General features: G+C 32.5%; 1 protein-coding gene across 2 annotated transcripts in view; it reads right to left on the reverse strand.

Annotated features, from left to right (window-relative positions):
• Positions 1-18910, reverse strand: part of LOC128168997 (uncharacterized) — a 38652-nt gene that overhangs the window by 5072 nt on the left and 14670 nt on the right. The window contains exons 4-10 of one of the 2 annotated variants that reach the window (XM_052835167.1): positions 13916-14006; positions 13526-13567; positions 6823-6953; positions 6640-6705; positions 6418-6459; positions 3557-3604; positions 644-678 (exon numbers count right to left, since the gene is read on the reverse strand). In XM_052835167.1, coding sequence (XP_052691127.1) covers positions 644-678; positions 3557-3604; positions 6418-6459; positions 6640-6705; positions 6823-6953; positions 13526-13567; positions 13916-14006 — 455 coding nt within the window. The remainder of the gene's footprint in view (positions 1-643; positions 679-3556; positions 3605-6417; positions 6460-6639; positions 6706-6822; positions 6954-13525; positions 13568-13915; positions 14007-18910) is intronic. The other variant, XM_052835168.1, reaches the window with a different exon arrangement.

The raw sequence follows: 18910 nt of genomic DNA on the forward strand, positions 1-18910 counted from the left end.
TCCAGAGTCCAAAATTGAACCAATCTTACTCTGTACTTACAATATTATCACAATGCTTGCATACTAATGAATTTTAATAAACTGTCAATACCAAAGTAGTTAATATATATATATATATATATATATATATATATATATATATATATATATATATATATATATATATATATATCCTTCATTTTCGTATGGGAAGTATCAGTGTGAGAAAATTTGCACCTCTCCTAAATACAAATGCTTAACAGTAACGTTATATCTTTAAATACATTTCCGCATTAAAACATGATCGAACACCTCAGTACTGAACCAAGGGTCATAACTTGAACAAACATAAATCTACCTTGTATTAAGAATTTTTTAATGGACAATCAGCACTCGTAGTGCAAATAATTTTCAGAAGAATTGTTTGACTGTTAATAATTGAACTACTATATTATGTTTAGAATTAAATCTTATTTTAAAAGTTTGTCTGAAAGTTACTGAGGGGTTCTGGATAACACCCCAAGATTCCAAACACCCTGACCCCCCCCCCCCTCCCTTTAAATCTGAACACGATTTAAACAGTCCAAACTGTAACAAAGATCACACAAATCATTAACATTGAATGAACGAGTTCTATGGATTAGAAAAAAAATAAACCAATTACCTGCTTGAGGTCTTTTTCTGGTTTCAAAAAATGTTCTATAAGACATAAAATGATATCATAAAAGAAAAAATAAACAAGACAGTCTACTTTGATAAAGCATATAAAATGTGGATTTGCGCAGCTTCTATTTTCATTCAGTCATTGGTGTACTGTGGGTGATACTTCAGATGTATTGCAGTTTAATTTTAATACTAGTATATATATAATTCTGTGTTCTAAATATTTTTATTGGCAATGTGTACTTATGACGTACAGCTGTTGCAATTGTAATATTACTGAATGTAGTTACATAATATTATAAGCAATTTACCAGAGATTTGAACATTTTTGGAATTTTCCTGAAGCTAGCATGATGGCTGAAATGTCTTATACTTCACTTAATGCTATGTAATTATATTACATTGTATGCCATAATGTCTCATAAACTGAAAAAAGGTTTGCATCATGTTTTGTAAAACCAGTTTTGAATAACTCATAATTAAATGCGACATAATGTTTTTTTGAACTGGTAGATGTAAGGTGTATATCTAAGAATGCAGTTATTTCACTAAAAGTAACTTTGTGAGTCCAAGAGTATAAAAGCCTTCTCAAACCATTTTGCTAATCAGATTCAACAACACAACAAAATGATAATTCTGTAACAACGCATGATTGTGTGTATGTAAGTTTTAACAACTGGCTCTGTTTGAGCCTTTTCAGGAAACATAAATTGACAAGTAAAAAAAGCAACATCAATTGTACTAGTCAAGATACAAAGACATGACAGGAATACAAAAAGCACTTATTTTACAATGTCAGAACAGGATTTCAACACAAGAATATGCATGCAAGAGGTCCATTTGATTACAACTTTGAAATTAAAAGGTAGCAAATTATTCAATTGTTTCAGAAAATGTTCTAATGATAACATGATTTGCTAAGGGCTAAATATTTAACCTCCATGAATCAACAGCTTTAATTTAAGAATAACTACTACTCATTTTGCACAAATACCATGGAATAAGAATTTTCAAAAAACTTGTATGAATTTTGTAGCAAAGTGATGCTTTGTACAATTTTAATATCTTCAATTTACCGCTAAAATTAATAATTTGAGATGACCTATATCGTAAATTTTGCTAGCCCAGCATTTGTTTGACAGTATGTGCACATCCATTGTAGACATTTTAGTGTGACTTTTATCAAGAGGGTGTAAAGACCAAGTATCAGAAGCGATGGAGACAAAACACATATGTGAACTGTATACATGTATCTAATAAGCATAAAAAATATAATAAATTTAACTGTGTCATCAATACATCATTATATCATACGGATACTTAAACATCTAGATCTGCCAAATATGTTTATTTCACTCTTTCTCAGGTGTCTCATTTTAAATAATGTTCTGAGGTTGTACCAAGTGTGGAAATTTCTTAACACTTAGAGTTAACGAGGCCGGGTCTAATTTGCTCTGCCCTAGATTTTTGAATGAAACTTTTTACATGAATTTCTACTGATATAATTATCATTTTAAGATTAAAAAATAGGACATTTACCACACCGTTTTCTTAGGGGGTCATTTCAAAGTTTGTAAATCTTTAACATAGGACCCTATGGGATTTTGCTGAAATGTATCAATTTTGCATATTTTTTACATTTTTTCAAAACTTCTGCCCTAGGGATTTCTTTTTCTGTTCTACATATTAGAGTTATTGCTAAAGGGCATCAAATGGTCAAATAAAAAAACCTTTTACCTCCTGGTTTGTTCCAGGGGTCTTATCAAAGTTGATTTTTGTATGCCCAATTTCCCAGATTCGTCAGATAATGGCTATTTTTTATATGACAAAGGCGGAAAAGGTGATCTTTATAGTATTATTAAAGCATTCAGACATATTTAAGTAATAAAAAAATATATAACTCACATATTAAGGGTCATTAATATAAAATACATGGTTACCGTCTTGGAATGTATGAATTAAGCTATATTTAGGCGGGTTAAGAAAACGTGACAGAGGGCTAGGCTTGCTGAACCCTCTTCACGTTTTCGACCAGAGCCCAAATATAGCTTATACTTCGAGACATTTATATTTATTCCACAATATAACATTATTCTTACGCATCAAACGAGACATTTTCAACAATTTTCGCTGAATATCTGCAGTTGAAACTATCACGCCATGGCGTCAACCAAGCAAAAAGATGACGTCACAATACAAATGAAACGCTGCGCGAAAGCGTGCGTACTCGTTCTGTACTCGGCCTCGTTAAGACGCTTTCTTTGTCATATGCATGAACAATATTCACTGCCTGTTTATTTCTATAAAACTTTTTCCAATATTCCATTGACACTTGCTGTCATTCAAAATCATCTGATGTATTCAGTAAATAAATTTTGAGTCATTATGATTTATTTTGAGTACACAACATCTTTAACAGGCAATCACCAGCTTGGTATTGCATAAAAAATGTGAGAAAGATTCAAACGCTTAGTACAACCACGACTTCTTTTCTTTTATTGAATTGTGTTAAAAAAGAAATAATAATAAGATGAGAAAAATAAGCTGTAGTGTCTCTTTTAATAAATTAATTATGATAAAAATTTAAGAAAAAAACAAGCAATCATTTTTATGATGAATTCCAATGTAATATTCCTTAAATTTTCTCTTGAGAGCCAACGTGTATTTGTCTACTTATTTTCCTTAAGTGTAACTGACCAAAAAAACTCAACTAAAAACTTAATTTTTTTTCCAAATTTTATTTTACCTTCATGCTACCTTTAACAAAATCCAACTACAGCAATGAAACCAACCCTTTTAGCTTCATTGATCATTACCTGAAGTACATTTTCAAAATATGTTTTAGTGGCAAGCATACAGTACATAGTTACTTAATATCTATTTAATTAAACTGTCTCATTTAATGCAGACTTACCAGGCATTATTTCTTCCTCAACGGTCATTATTTTTCTTGTTTTTTCTCCTTGAATAATTAAAAAATATCATGATAAAACATAAACATATATTCAAAGAAATATCTGTTACTAAGGCAGCACCAGCTTGCTAAAGTATATGTATCGCAAATACATGTAAACAAGGCATTGAAATGTATCTGCCTGCATCAGCAATATATTGCAATTTCAGAACAATTTGAAGCCATTCTATGATACATTGTGTATATTATATCCAAACATAGTCAGCTTGCATGAAAAACTATCACAACAAGCATTCTGAGAGTATTGCATAAGCAATACACGTCCCCTACCGGTTTGGGGGAATAGTAAAAACAATGCACTGTTATGCAGAATATCGAACCTAAACATTAAAAAATTGGAATATAGAAAATAATTTTTTTCGAAAATATGTCAACCAGACGCTACAAAAGTGTAAACTTGATATGTATTTTACCATTTTGAAGCTGTTCAAAATATTAATATTATTCCTCAAACGCATAAAGAAGAAAAATGTGGAATACAGAAGTGGGACAGACAGACAGACAGACGGACGGACGAACGGACAGACATACAGACATACGGACTAACGGACGCAGAGGAAAGCTATAGTCCCCTCTGGTGAAAACCGGTAGGGGACTAATAACTGACCTTCTATGAATCCATAGTAGTAAGTATTACATAATGGACAAGATTGAAAGTCTTAATATTAGATTCCTTCTATGAACAAAAACAAGAGGCCCATGGGGCGACATCGCTCACCACAATGACTTTATATGGGCGTTCAAAGAATATTGTACCATATGGCCCCTCAGTAGAGTAACAAAAAATAAATATTGTAAAGTTTTTGAATTTTACAAATATTTTTGCATACACTTATTCTTCGACATTGTACCTTTAGGGAATACCATGTTTACCGAAAATAAGAAAATCCTATCCAAGATATAACACTAAACTTTTGGTAGGGGTACACTGTTTACTTCCAATTCCCTATATTTGCATTCTGCATCCCTCCTTCCACTCCCTTTACAAAGCGATCAAAATATTTGAAAGCATATAGGTACATTTTCTTCCTCAACGTCTTACTAGTTATTGTCTTTTTTTTAAAATCATTTTAATAGTTATTGTTAGTTATTAATAAATTCCTATAGATGTGAGGAATAAAATTGTGCCTCAATGAGCTCAATTCCTCAAATTAAAAACATTCAAACACTTAATTGGTCTTCTCCATTATACTTATAAACGACCGTTGTTTACCTGGCGTAAACTCATGTGACCTTTTAAACATACACACTTGATTGCTTAATACTCTCGAATGAAACATGTTGTCAAATGACATGTCAAAACGCTTATTATAGTCAATGTATCGACAGGCAAATCACTGTATTTTACTAAGGCTCACCCATTATTTTAATCTTTATTCAATTATAACAAATTACTACAAACCATGATAATTTTCCGCTGTAATATTTTCCTAAGAATAGCGATAATAACTTTATTCCCGTGACAAAATGTGTCAGAACTATGGAAACTGTTTTAACGGTGTTGTTTTTAACGTGTCTTAAAAAAACTATCGAAATTGATGTAAATTCATCGTATATAGAGGGAGCCCTAGAAAGTAGTTACAGCATATCATATTTAAATCTTTCTTTACAAGTATTTGACAGATATATAGCGATACATTTTTAATAATCAACCAAAATTTCAACGTCAGTTGTAAAATTAAAAGCAAGATACAGAGCTAACTATTATCATGCTAGGTTTGAGTCATAATTTTTTCACATGGGTTTATTACATTCATCTTAAGTTCAAGATCTAGTAAATGATTCCAGGCTGTCTTTTTGGTTCTAGAACCATTATGACATCATAATTGATTTGATGAATCTTTTCTCGTATTTTACGACTTTAAAGGAATTATGTAGAAAGTAAAACAATATTTTTATGTTCTATATTTAATCATGGTAAAAGTAATCCCGGTACCTATATTCAGTTTGACATCATTTTAAAGAGGAGGTCAAAAGCTGGTTAAATGCCGTTTTTGGAGACTGCAGGCATTCTAGATATATTTCATTTGTCACAAAATGGACAAAACTCCGAGATTTGTTACTTTTATCCTTCATATTTCATTGGGGAATTATTTTGCCTCAGCCATGTTTTGACGTGAACCTTCAGTGAAATACTGTAATGACACCAGCATTAAGCAAAGAATCTCGTTAATGGAATACCGAACCCGAAGATATCAAGTGATTGAAACACGCGTTTCCTTTATTATTATTTTCGTATTAACTAAGATTAAAAAAGAATTAGCCCATAATTTTAGCAATTTATATTTTCCTTTCCATAGGGATTTTTTATACTATATTACGTTGAATTTGACTCAGTAGTTTTTGAGAAGATTTTTTAAAATGCACCCCTTTTTCTAGTTTCGAGAGGTTCTCCTCTTTGAATCAAGATCAGTCTTTTAATTCTGCAATTTATATTTGCCTTTCCATACGGATGCTTTGTGCCAAATTTGGTTGAAATTGGCTAGGCAATTTTAGAGAAGAGGTTCAAAATGTAAAAAGTTTACAGACGGACGGACAGACAGATATTTGTCAGACAAAATGTGATCGGAATAGCTCAATTGAGCTTTCAGCTCAGGTGAGCTAATAAAAACTGACACCTAAATATCTTTTCTGTGTTAAATTTGAAATATGCTTCCCTATCAATCTCTCTCTCTATTTTTTCTCTTTCTCTGTCTCTCTCTTAGTTACATGTAATTCATAAGTTAAGTTAGTTTAATTGTAATGATCAGCATAAATACCACTTTCACTGAAAGATATTGTAATTATTAAAGATAAAATACCATTTCCAATGCACTGTCCAGATGGTGCAACATTTCTGCTTCCTGAAAAAAAAAATTCATAATTCCCACAAAATTACAGATAAATCATTGAATAAAGGACTAATTTTTATCTGAAAGTCTCTGAAAGATATATTTATATTACAATGATATGTAACTATAGGTTGAAGAGAAACACTATATCTATATGTTTAGTGTTCAATAGCAATATGGAAAACCCCATACCTGTTTCTGTATCCCTTGATACTATTAACATCGGAGATTCCTCTACACAAGTACTATAATTGGAATCTAACAAAATAAAAAAAAGTCTAAGTTGGCTTGTCGATAGTTTTACAATTTAAGAAAGACTAACATTTAGCGTTAATGGCATAATGATAATCATCTATACTATGAAGGATATAATACCTCTTTTTCTTTTCTTTGTCCTCCAAAAACGTATATACATGTACACACACACAGTGAGAACTAAGACTAGAACCACTAAAATTAATACTATGACTATGACTGTTGATGACACTCCATTTGATTGTTCTTCACTGGAAAAAAAACAAATTTAAAGCTTTTATGATGAACCGTGTTATTATCTTTAATATAATGCAATGTCGCAAAAGGGAAAGTTTAACAAATTGACAAAAAAAAAACCCACAAAAAACCCCCACAGAAACAGAAACAAAACCACATATATATATATATATATATATATATATATATATATATATATATATATATATATATATATATATATATATATAACATTTTTGAATAAGTTTTCTCGTTATGTCACAAATGAGATAATTTTATTACTATGCCCTGAAAATTGCTGAATCACACCGGAAACAGTTATATTGCCCACCCGGAAACAGTTATATTTCACAGGAAATAGTTATATTGCCCTCCCGAAACTGTAATATCACCATCGCGTGCAAGAATTCTGCATATTAATTACGTCGGGTTCGAAATTCAACGAGTCAGTTGCTAAGCAAACGTAAACAGATCCGCGAATTTTAAACATGTCAGGCCAACGTCTGCGGTTTGTTCATCTAAATTCAGATGTACTCGATAGTTTAATTGATGAAAAAAATTCGGCAAATACAACAAAAGAGAAAAACTCAAGCATTAGTGTTTTAAAAAAATTTCCTCTGCCTTGTGAATTAAATAATATGTTGATAACCCGAGTTTGATTTGTTTAAAAATGTTATATAACATATATCACATGTCTTCTCGGGCGACAATACCAGAATATTTGTCCCTCGGTGACAGGAAAGCCCTGGAGTGTTATGTCGCCCTCTGCCTTCGGCATCGGGCGACATAACACTCCAGGGCTTTCCTGTCACCTCGGGTCAAATATTCTGGTATGTCGCCCTCGAAGCCATGTAATATATGTATAATATATATATATTTGTTATATTCAGTAGTATATTCTCACTATATAACTCTATATAGACAAATAGTCAATAACTGTAATATTAGCTCGTCCGAAAAATATTGACCGGTCAATATTTTTTTGATATTGACTGGCTAGGAATAATATCTAGAGAACATTCCCTCTATTTCAAATAATCGCCTCTGATTTGTTGATTTGTAAACGATGACGTAAATAACTCTTCGCGACTCCAAAACAAGGTGACGTCATAATAGACAGTCAGTCAAGGCAAGTAAACAACGGACGCGCAATGCGACGGTTTGCTATCATAACGGATATAAGGATTTGCGAATTACTGTGAAGTAAATCAGGTAGAACATCTGTATTTTCATTCTTCCGGTCAGCGGAATATCAACAGTGACCGTTTGATGCTGAGGATATTTTGGAAATGAACTTTGCACAAATTTGAATTCGTGAATTCTTTGTTGAGCTGAGAAAATTACGGCGATCTGTTTTCAATTACTTTCTTAAATTTTGGTTTGTTTCTTCATATAACAAAACAAATGTTGACTGTGTTTTCGGGCAACATTGATTATATTAGCCCCCTTGGAACGAAAATATTGCCCTCCGCTTCGCGTCGGGCAATATTTCGTCCCTCGGGGGCTAATATAATCAATGTTGCCCTCAACCCCAGTCAATATTTGTATAATATATATAAAACTTAAATAAATGAAAACACAAAGATCGAGTAAAACATAAGCGCTTTCATTTTCTTCAGATGTTTTACAATACTAACATGGTAACGTTTTACTCGATCTTTGTGTTTTCATTTATTTAAGTTTTATATATATTTCACCGACCACTGAGGTTTTTCTTGGATTTATCTATATATATATATATATATATATATATATATATATATATATATATATATATATATATATATATATAATCCAAAATGAGTCAAGTTAATCCACACAAGTAATAAATAATAAAAAATAACAGAAAGCCGATTCAAAACTCTACCGGTTTCATTATAATCTTCAGGAGTTATGAACAATCACCATAGATACATAAATACATACATTTCAAATGATCATTGTGACGTCATATAACATCAAGTATATGTTGCGCTTTTCAGAGTTCATTATGACGTCATAGTATAAGCGTTTTGTAATAGTACGGGAAAAACATATAATATATTCAAATATTCTATAATTGTTCAAGAAAAACATAAAATATATTCAAACATCATAATTATAATGCATTCAGTTTTGGTTTATATAATGAAATGAAATGCTGTTAGCGGACATCTCAGAAACTGTGCCAAGAACATTTTTCCGAACTTTACAGTGTGTCCTATCTATAAATTTTAATATGTAAACGGTGTGACCGTTGGACCGAGCGCAGATTTAACACAGTGCAGTTTGATTTTTGTATAATAAAATCTATTTAAACGCACACAGAAGGATCCGCCTGCATGGTTGCCTACTCAAATCATTCGTCAAAGTTAAACTAAACGTCGCGTGCTCAGTCTACATTATGACGTCATATTTTAGACGTAAAACGTTCAAGTTTTGTCTTCGGAAATAGCCGAAGAGAGTTACGCGATTCCGATTTTTTTTTATTTCTTCTTTCATTGTTCATCAATTAAATTCATATGAATGCCGCTGTAATAAAATTAAATATTTTGTTAAGTATCTAAAAGATCAGTTTCTTGACGTTAATGTTTTTATTTTCCATCTGATAATTTGATAAGACATACATAGAACAAGTCGTGTTTCTTGCTTGAAGCACTACTGAAACTTATCTGGTTTCCTTTTTAATTTCTTTTAGTTCAAATTACCTTCTATTGAAACACTGGAACTTATTTAATCGAGTTCAGGGGCAATAAACATCGATAAGTACCAGTCAATCAATGATCGAACTAACTTTTTAAAAACAAAATGGCTGCCAATATGGCGGCGCCCAGGGCTGGAAGAATTTTTTTTTTGGCCTTAGTATCCCTGATTCAACTTTCATTTTTCACTGATTTTCTTATATATACGTGTTACCATTAATCCTCGCTTCGCGAGGCGGGCTTCGCCCGCCTCTCGCTGCGCTCGGTATAAAATAACAACCGAAAAAGAGCGTGAAACAAAAGAAAAACATTTCATTTCATTATATAACCCAAAACTGAATGCATTATAATTATGATGTTTGAATATATTTTATGTTTTTCTTGTACAATTATAGAATATTTGAATATATTATATGTTTGATAAAGTAAAATATATAATACAACATTATATAATACATATTGTATAATATGATACAATAATATATTTTACAATATCATACAATACATTTCATGTGATATGATAATATATCATATTATAAACCAATATCATATTATACAATATCGTATGATACGATATTATATAATATTTCAGTATCATATTATACAATTTCATGTGATATAATTCTATATTACAGAAACTAATATCATATTATACAATATCGTATGATACAATATTATAGAATATACAATATTGTATCATAGGATACAATATTATTTTTTATAATATCTTATGTAATAGTATCATGTGATAAAATAATAAATTTATAATACAATATAATATTATACAATATTGTATCATAATTTACAATACTATACATAACGATATCATGTTACAATATCATAACATAAAATATCAAAATAATTGATACAATATCATATCGTATCATATAAATTTTTATAATATTACATATGATATTATATTGTATCATATTAAACAATATTGTTTTATACCATACAAAATTCTATCATAGGAATCATGTTAAATCATTTATCAGCAAACACAGCTATCTATCAAGCAGGTTTGAGTGAGGTAGGAGATTTCTTTAGCATCCTTGATAATGGAGATCAGGCTCTGCATCTGAAGCAACCTCTGCGTTTCATTTACAATATAGTTAAATCAACTATGCAGGCTATCATCTATAAAACATTTGACCTGTTCCAAAAAAACTAAACCTCATCCAGCATCCGAAACCTATGGCTCAGATTCAGCATTCATTGGCCTGTCAGGTGCATCAGTATACATAAGACGCATCTCCATGCAAGTTTGGTGAAGTTCAGAACAGTAATAACTAAGATATCATCATCAGAGGGCACTAGCAATTAATACCTTAATCTGCTCCAGCATCCGCAACCCATGTCTCAGATTCAACATTCATGCCTGTCAGGTGAATCTGTATCATAAGACACACCATCCATTCAAGTTTGGTGAAGTTAGGACCTGTAATAACTAAGATTTATTTTTTAGCATCCTTGATAATGGAGATCAAGCTCTGCATCTGAAGCTTCCTCTGTGATTCATTCATATTATAGTTTAATCAACTATGCAAGTTTGTAATAGTACTTTTTTCTATTAAACATGTGACGTGTTCCAAAAAACTTAACCATATCCAGCATCTGAAACCTATGGCTCAGACTCAGCATTCAAGCCTGTCAGGTGCATCAGAATCATAAGGCTCACCATCCATGGAAGTCTGGTGTAGTTAGGACAAGTTATAACTAAGATATAATCATCAGAGGGCACCTTTTTCAAAAACTTTAACCAGCTCTAAAAACCTTAACCTCCTCCAGCATCCGAAACCTATGGCTCAGATTCAGCATTCAAGCCTGTCTGGTGCATCAGTGTCATAAGACGCACCATCCATGGAAGTCTGGTGAAGTTAGGATAAGTAGTAACTAAGATATAATTATCAGAGGGCACCTGCAACAAAAACTTAAACCAGCTCTAAAAACCTTAACATCCTTCAGCATCTGTAACCTATAGCTCAGATTCAGCATCCAAGCCTGCTTGGTGCATCAGTATCATAAGACACACCATCAATGCTAGTTTGGTGAAGTACGGACCAGCAGTAACTTAGATATTGCTATCAAAGGGCACCTGCAACAAAAACTTTAACCTGCTCCAAAAACCTAAACCTCCTCCAGCATCCGAAACCTATAGCTCAGATTCAGCACTCAAGCCTGTCGGGTGCATCAGTATCATAAGACACACCATCCATGCAAGTTTGGTGAAGTACGGACCTGCAGTAACTTAGATATTGCTATCAAAGGCACCTGCAACAAAAACTTTAACCTGGTCCAACCACCTTAACCTCCTCCAGCATCTGAAATTTAGGACTCAGATTCAGCATCCAAGTCTTTCAAGTCCATAAGTAGGTCCAGATGCATCATCCATGCAAGTTTGGTGAAGATAGGACAAGTAATAGCTTAGATACAGGACCTGCAACAACAACTTTAACCAGGTCCGGACGCCGACGCCGACGCCGACGCCGAGGGTATAGCATAAGCTCCCCCTGACTTCGTCTCGGTGAGCTAATAAAACCAGCTTTATGGAGTCATATACAAAATATCTGAACAATGTATAATTAATCCTTATAAAAGAAAATCCCCCTGCATATTCTTCTGTTTATCATTGAGCTCCTTTGTATAAGGAGGACTTTTTAGTCGTATTACATATTGAGCATTGCAATTCTTGAGAAGATGATCAGACTTAAACAACTGTTCATATATGGATTATAAACCTGCATCAAACTTTGAACCTCTTGTAAGGTCCAAAAATTGTCCAGGGACGAGAGTCTAAATTTAAGAATCAACGATATGTCAAATGCTTGCATATATAAGTCAAACCATATATAAAAACATTTGAGTTCTTGTGAAGAATTTAAATGTTTTCCTTTGTAAAATTGGAAACCCCCCACACCCACCCCCCCAATGTCGCCCGATCCTACTTCTGAAACATATGATTTTGACAAATTTTAATCTAGACTATTTGAAGACTGAACTGACTAAAGTCAAAGTTTTTCTAAACAATTTGTGTTTCAGAAGATGTTTCCCTATATATTCTTATGTAAAAATTTGACACCCTCTCTAATTGTGGCCCCACCCTACCCCAAGAGATCATGATTTGAACAATTTAAATCTTCCTTACTGAAGATACTTGCAGACAAGTTGCAGATTTCTGTCCAATCTGTTTCTGAGAAAAATATTTTTTAAAAGAGTTTTCTCTATATATTCAAATTTAGAAATGTGGCCTCACTACCCACCTCCCCCCCCCCACCAATTTGGCCCCTCCCTACCCCTAGGGATCATGATTTTATCCAACTTGAATCTATCCTAACCGAGAATGCTTTCACACAAGTTTTAGCTTTTCCTGGATTTAAATCTACACTACCTGAAGGTGCTAACACTCGGGTTACAGCTTTCCTGTCTCATCAGTTTCAGAGAAAAAGATATTTTAAGATTTACTCCATATATTGCCAAGTAAAAATTCGACCCACATTGTGGCCCCACCCTAACCCCTGGGGATCATGATTTGATCAAACTTCAATCTACACTATCTGAGAATGCTTCCATTCAAGTTTCAACTTTTCTGGCCGAATGGTTTTTGAGAAGATGGTTTATGAAAAAATACCCACAAATTTTCAATGATTTTAAAGTATCTCCCTGGTTGAAATCTGCCTAGTGGTTCTGGAGAAGAATTCGAAAATGTAAAAATGTTACGGACACTGACAGACGGACGGACAGACGGACAAAAAGTGATCAGAAAAGCTCACTTGAGCTTACAGCTCATGTGAGCTAAAAATGGGTGAAAGAACAACACAAATTAGTTTTTATACTATTCTGTTAACAGCTGGTACAAATTATGTTAGCGGTCTATGTAATAGATAATTAGAAATCAACCCTCTCACAGTAAACTTGTAAAATCCAGATAATGTTCATTCTGCCTGTAACTGTAAATAAATAGTTGTCAAACCTTACAAACCATTTTAAAAATCCATACTCCATACAAATTAAATGTTCTTGCTTTAAATAATGTTTTATAAATTGTGTGCAATCAGAATCAAGAACAATAAACACATCACCTGTAATCAGGCAATTTTATTTTTATCGAAAGTTGGTGTTTGATTATGATTATAATTCAGCACCCATAATTATATGATATTAAAATTATTATTAATACACAAAATGGTCTTAAGTTAAAGATAAGTATCTAATAGTATCAACTATCTAATAGTAAAAAATATGGATTATAACTCACAAAAAATATAGAAGATTAAGGTATTTAACAGAATATTTACTTATTCATATGAGTGGCATTAACTGTTGAGAAAGTAGTAATTGTTGCTGGTCCAACTGTTGTCTTTTTTGTCATCTCATAACAACCAGGATCTGTATCCAAAGAAAATTAATACATGACGGTGGTTACAGTTATGTTGAATTTTGTGTTTAGTACATATGAATTAGGCTATAAAGTCACAAAATGGTTTTTCTTATACAACTAGCTTATGCTAGTAAGTTTTTACATATTCATCACGTTCATGCATAAATATTTCAATACTTGTAAGTATACTGCATTCAAATAAATTTTCAACGAACATCACCTGAACACACCAAAATACTATCGGTATTTATACCCGCACTCTCTAAAGAAAGTTTGGGTATATTGTTGTTACCCTGTTTCGTCCGTCCGTTACGTTTTACTTTCTCAAACTGCTCTTACATCTTATAAACCAGCAAACTGAACTCTTGGAGTTTGATTAGGGGTATCATGTTGTTTTGTAAAAAGGTTTCAAATATTCTCTGTTAGTCCTGGGGGTCAAATAATTGGTAAAAAATGAAGTTTTTTCACAAAAAAACCTTCTTCCTCGAACTCCTCCTACATTTTCAACAGTAGACAAATCATCTCTTGGAATATGTTTTAGGGAATCCTATAGATGAGCAATAAGGTTTTGGATTTTTCAATTTTGTCCTGGGGGTCATTTAATGGCTGAAAAATAACGTTTATTTTACACAAAAAAACCTGGTTTCAAAAACGTCATTTTTTTTTTCGCAGTAGCCAAATGATCTTCTAGAATATGATTGGGGTGTCATATTAAAGTGTGATCAGGTTCCAGAATTTTTTTTTATTAAGGGGATCAGTGGGCAACAACAAGTGACGTATGGTTCCCAGAACTCCTCTTACAACTTTTGGAGTAGCTACGTCATATCTTGGGATATAATTGGGGCTGTCCTATAGATGTGCAATAAGGTTTTCAAAGATTTAAATTTCATCCTGGGAGTCAAATAGTAGCAGAAAATTGACGTCTATCACTAAAAAACAACATAGATCCCAGAGCTCTTCTTATGATTTAATGGATAGACACATCATATCTTGGGATATGATAGGGACTGTTCTATAGATGTGCAGTAAGGTTTTAAAAATTTAAATTTCATCCAGGGAGTCAAAAAGTAGTAGAAAATTGACGTTTACCATTAAAAAAAAAACCATAGATCCTAGAACTCCTCTTATGATTCAATGGATAGACACATCATATCTTGGGATATGATAAAAACTGTTCCATAGATGTGCATTACGGTTTTGAAAAATTAAATTTAACCCTGAGGCCCATTACCTACATACCTTTTGATGCCCTTTAAGGATCAAGAATATATATAGTTAAGGGGTGGGGATCTCAACCGTTTTCGAGATATTCGTGCACTTCCTGTTCGAGAGGGGTCAAGACCATCCCCGGGGACCATGACCTACATACCGTTTGATGCCCCTTGACACAAGGAACAATAGTAGATATGGTTTAAGGGTGGGGATCTTAACTGTTTTGAAGACATAAAGGGACTTGCTGTTAGAGGGGGTCAAAACCACCCACAGGGCCCATGACCTACATACCATTTGATGCCCCTTGACATCAGAAACATGAATATATAACAGTTACTGGGGTCATGATTATAACAAGTTTCTGCGATATATGGTAATTTCCATATCCTGGGGGTGGGGATGACCCCAGGGGTAAGATAAACCCTATATATTGCCAGTAACAGTCAATATATGATTATGAAAACGCAATATTATTATCTTTGTCCGTTTTCAAGTTACCGTTTACAATAGAGTCTACGATTCTACCTACAAGGTTCAATGTTAGACCCCAACCCTTTTGACACCCCCCCCCCTCCCGAAAAGTGGTTGTCTAACCCAAAATGAAAAATCAAACCAGGGTGCACAACTAAATATGCAGGCCTATGGTATCCTAGAGTTTTTTACAATTCTGTTCAGCCATCTCTCAGAAACAAGTTCAGAGCAGGAGAGAAGAAAAAGAAGATGAAGAACTAGAAAACTGACCAGTCAGGAAGGGCCCCGCCATGACAATTAATATACAGAAGTGAAAAAAACTTTTAATTCCATCCTCTTTATATTAACAATGATGAAAAATAAATGCCCGGCATAAGATGTAAAGAACTGCAAAATACAGGATCTCATGATTTGTAGTTGGATATGATTTTCATCCAACAATTAAAGTGTTAAACTGAGGGGTAAAAATATAAGGGTGCAGCTCATGGAATGAGAGTTTAATTTGATTACATTAAAAAAATATATATATGAAAATAATAAGTAACAACTGTATTTTTAAAATTTCAAGATAATTCCTGAATGTCCAAAAACTCTAAATAGTAACCTTGTATCTGCATAAAACAGAGATAACCTCATGTCTTATAAAGAAAACTAAATAAAATGTGTATTTAAAAAAAATTTAAACAGGTGTTTTATAAAATGCAAGCCTTCAGTGAATGCAAATACATTGTATCACCCAGGGTTAACCTCAACTTCAAAACAAACATCAGTTGCAGACAAAGGTGTTCATTAATCTTCATATCTGCAGCAGGCAAGATAATTAATCCCAGGGGGTTAATTGTTCTGCTCTCTCACCCTTTTCTTCTGAATTTACAATAAGATTTGTTTTTTTTTCAGAAATGACAGAATGGGGTTATTATCTGATTACCTGTTAAATTTAACAGCATTAAGCTAGGCAGAAAAAAATAAAATAAATTATTATTAAAAAATAAAATAGTGAAAAAGGATATCTTAATATATATCTTGATATTAGAATTCAATAAAATTATCATAAATCATTGTGTACGGTATTTTAACCAAAATAAAGTATGAATATTATATTTTAAATCCATATTTCAAAGAATGTACACAATACTACACATCATTCAAAATTGACCTTAACTTCAAAACAAAGTTCATTTACAGACACAGGCAGTGCAGTAATTAATCTCAATGTGACAGATAAAGATAAAGCTTAGGATTTTCTTCCTGTGGAAGGTTAATTAATCCCAAGGACAAATATTGCACAGCCTTCCTAGTATACAATGGTAACATTCTCAGCAGTCATCTCTCTTTGCCCATTCATTCTTATGCATAGTTAAGGAATCTACCCCACCACCCCAGCTCCAAACCAGAAGACATAGAGAACCAAACTTAGCATCATAATATGTATTTCTGCCTACTGAACTACCATACCAAATTTGAACTTGATTGGGCAACCATAAAAAAAGTTATTCGAAAAAAACAGAAAATTTGTGGACGGAAGAGTGACAGACGGATGGACAGAAGGACGGACGGACAGAGTGATTACTATAGGGCACCCGCAAATCCTTGCGGGGCCCTAATAATAATACATGTATTAAGAACCGTACAAAAACAAAATGTCTCCAAATTTCATTTGGGAGACTTAATAATAAAGATTAAATAGAGATAGGATCATCAAACATCCATAATTTAAATATAGTTGACAATTCTGATTCTAAGGGGGTCAGGATGACCCCTTAGGGTCATGACCTACATGCCATAATGATCTGATGCGCCATAACTTAAGGAGGATTAAGGTGGGAATCTCAATGGTTTTTATGATATTTGATAATTTCAGGAAGAGCATTTGGGATCATGATCTACATACCATCTGAAATGATTTGAACTAAGAAACGATAATATTAAATATGTGCATGATATATGATTCAATTTAAGAACTCAGAAATAGATCAATCATCTATGTTTTGTAATACTTCCTATGTGTATATACACCTATTAGTTTGTATTTTGTTCTATACTATTCGTGTTCATGACTGTCGTATGGCTTAGTCTTATTTTAAATTACATTAAAAAATTGTGAAATATATGACTTGGAACCCCCACCCCAAAACAAACTCAAATATTAACTGCCCCCCCCTTAATTGTCTAATGAGCTATTAAAATCAAAATATAATTTGGGTGTCTAAAAACTTTTATAAACTGGTAAAAAATGTTATTCTTTACTTAAAAAAAATCACATTACATGTACACCTTGCATAATTGATAAATGATCTATTGAGATATGATTAGAAGTCATATTTCTACCTTGGGATCAACAACTAATATTCATTGACAAGTTAAAATTAATAACAACAAATGATTCAAATTATAAATGTTTATACTCCACATCAACCCCCCCCCCCCCCCACCCCAACCAACCTAACCTGGTTCTAAAGATTCAGTCTTCTTAATACATTCTTACATGTGTACAGTAGCAAATTTAAATCATTTCTTGATTGCTTTTTCTCTCCTAATGCATTTTGGAAATTGCTTAATTCAATTTTAAAGATTTATAAGCAAAATATTATATGCATGTGTATTCGCCTATTTGGGGCAATTGTAAAGTCTCCTAAACAAAGCAGTGTCATCATTAGGCTAGGAATTACCCACATGGATCAAACACTACATATTAATAAGATAAAATACTTTATTATTTCTAGCTCTAGAATTTCAGGCTGTCTCCAAAGGGGCATAACCTATATACAATGTGACGTGCAAAGACACAAAGAGCAAGGATAAATTATATGGTTTAAGGATGAGGATCTCAGAAGTTAACAAAACATACAGTGCATCATTATTTCCTATTTCATAAACATAGGTAATCATAGATTACTAAGCTCACCGAGACGGAGCATCACCCTTATGAAACATCACCTTCATAAGACCACCTTTATCATTTTATATGAAAATCATACTTAATGATCTTGGATATACATGGATTCTGTTTTGACAAAATATCGTATATCATCTGATAAATTTTTTTATGATAATCATATGTTCATATGTTAATCAATTCAATGATATAAAATTAAATATTGCATCATGTCATATTTATAATATATATCATATAATACAATAAAATACCGTAATAAACAATAATGAGATATGATATTGTAACGTATGATATGACATTGTATTGTGTTATACCTAATTGTATTTGATCACA

Source organism: Crassostrea angulata, unplaced genomic scaffold (genome assembly GCF_025612915.1).
Source record: "Crassostrea angulata isolate pt1a10 unplaced genomic scaffold, ASM2561291v2 HiC_scaffold_77, whole genome shotgun sequence".
Taxonomy (NCBI): Eukaryota; Metazoa; Mollusca; class Bivalvia; order Ostreida; family Ostreidae; genus Magallana; species Magallana angulata.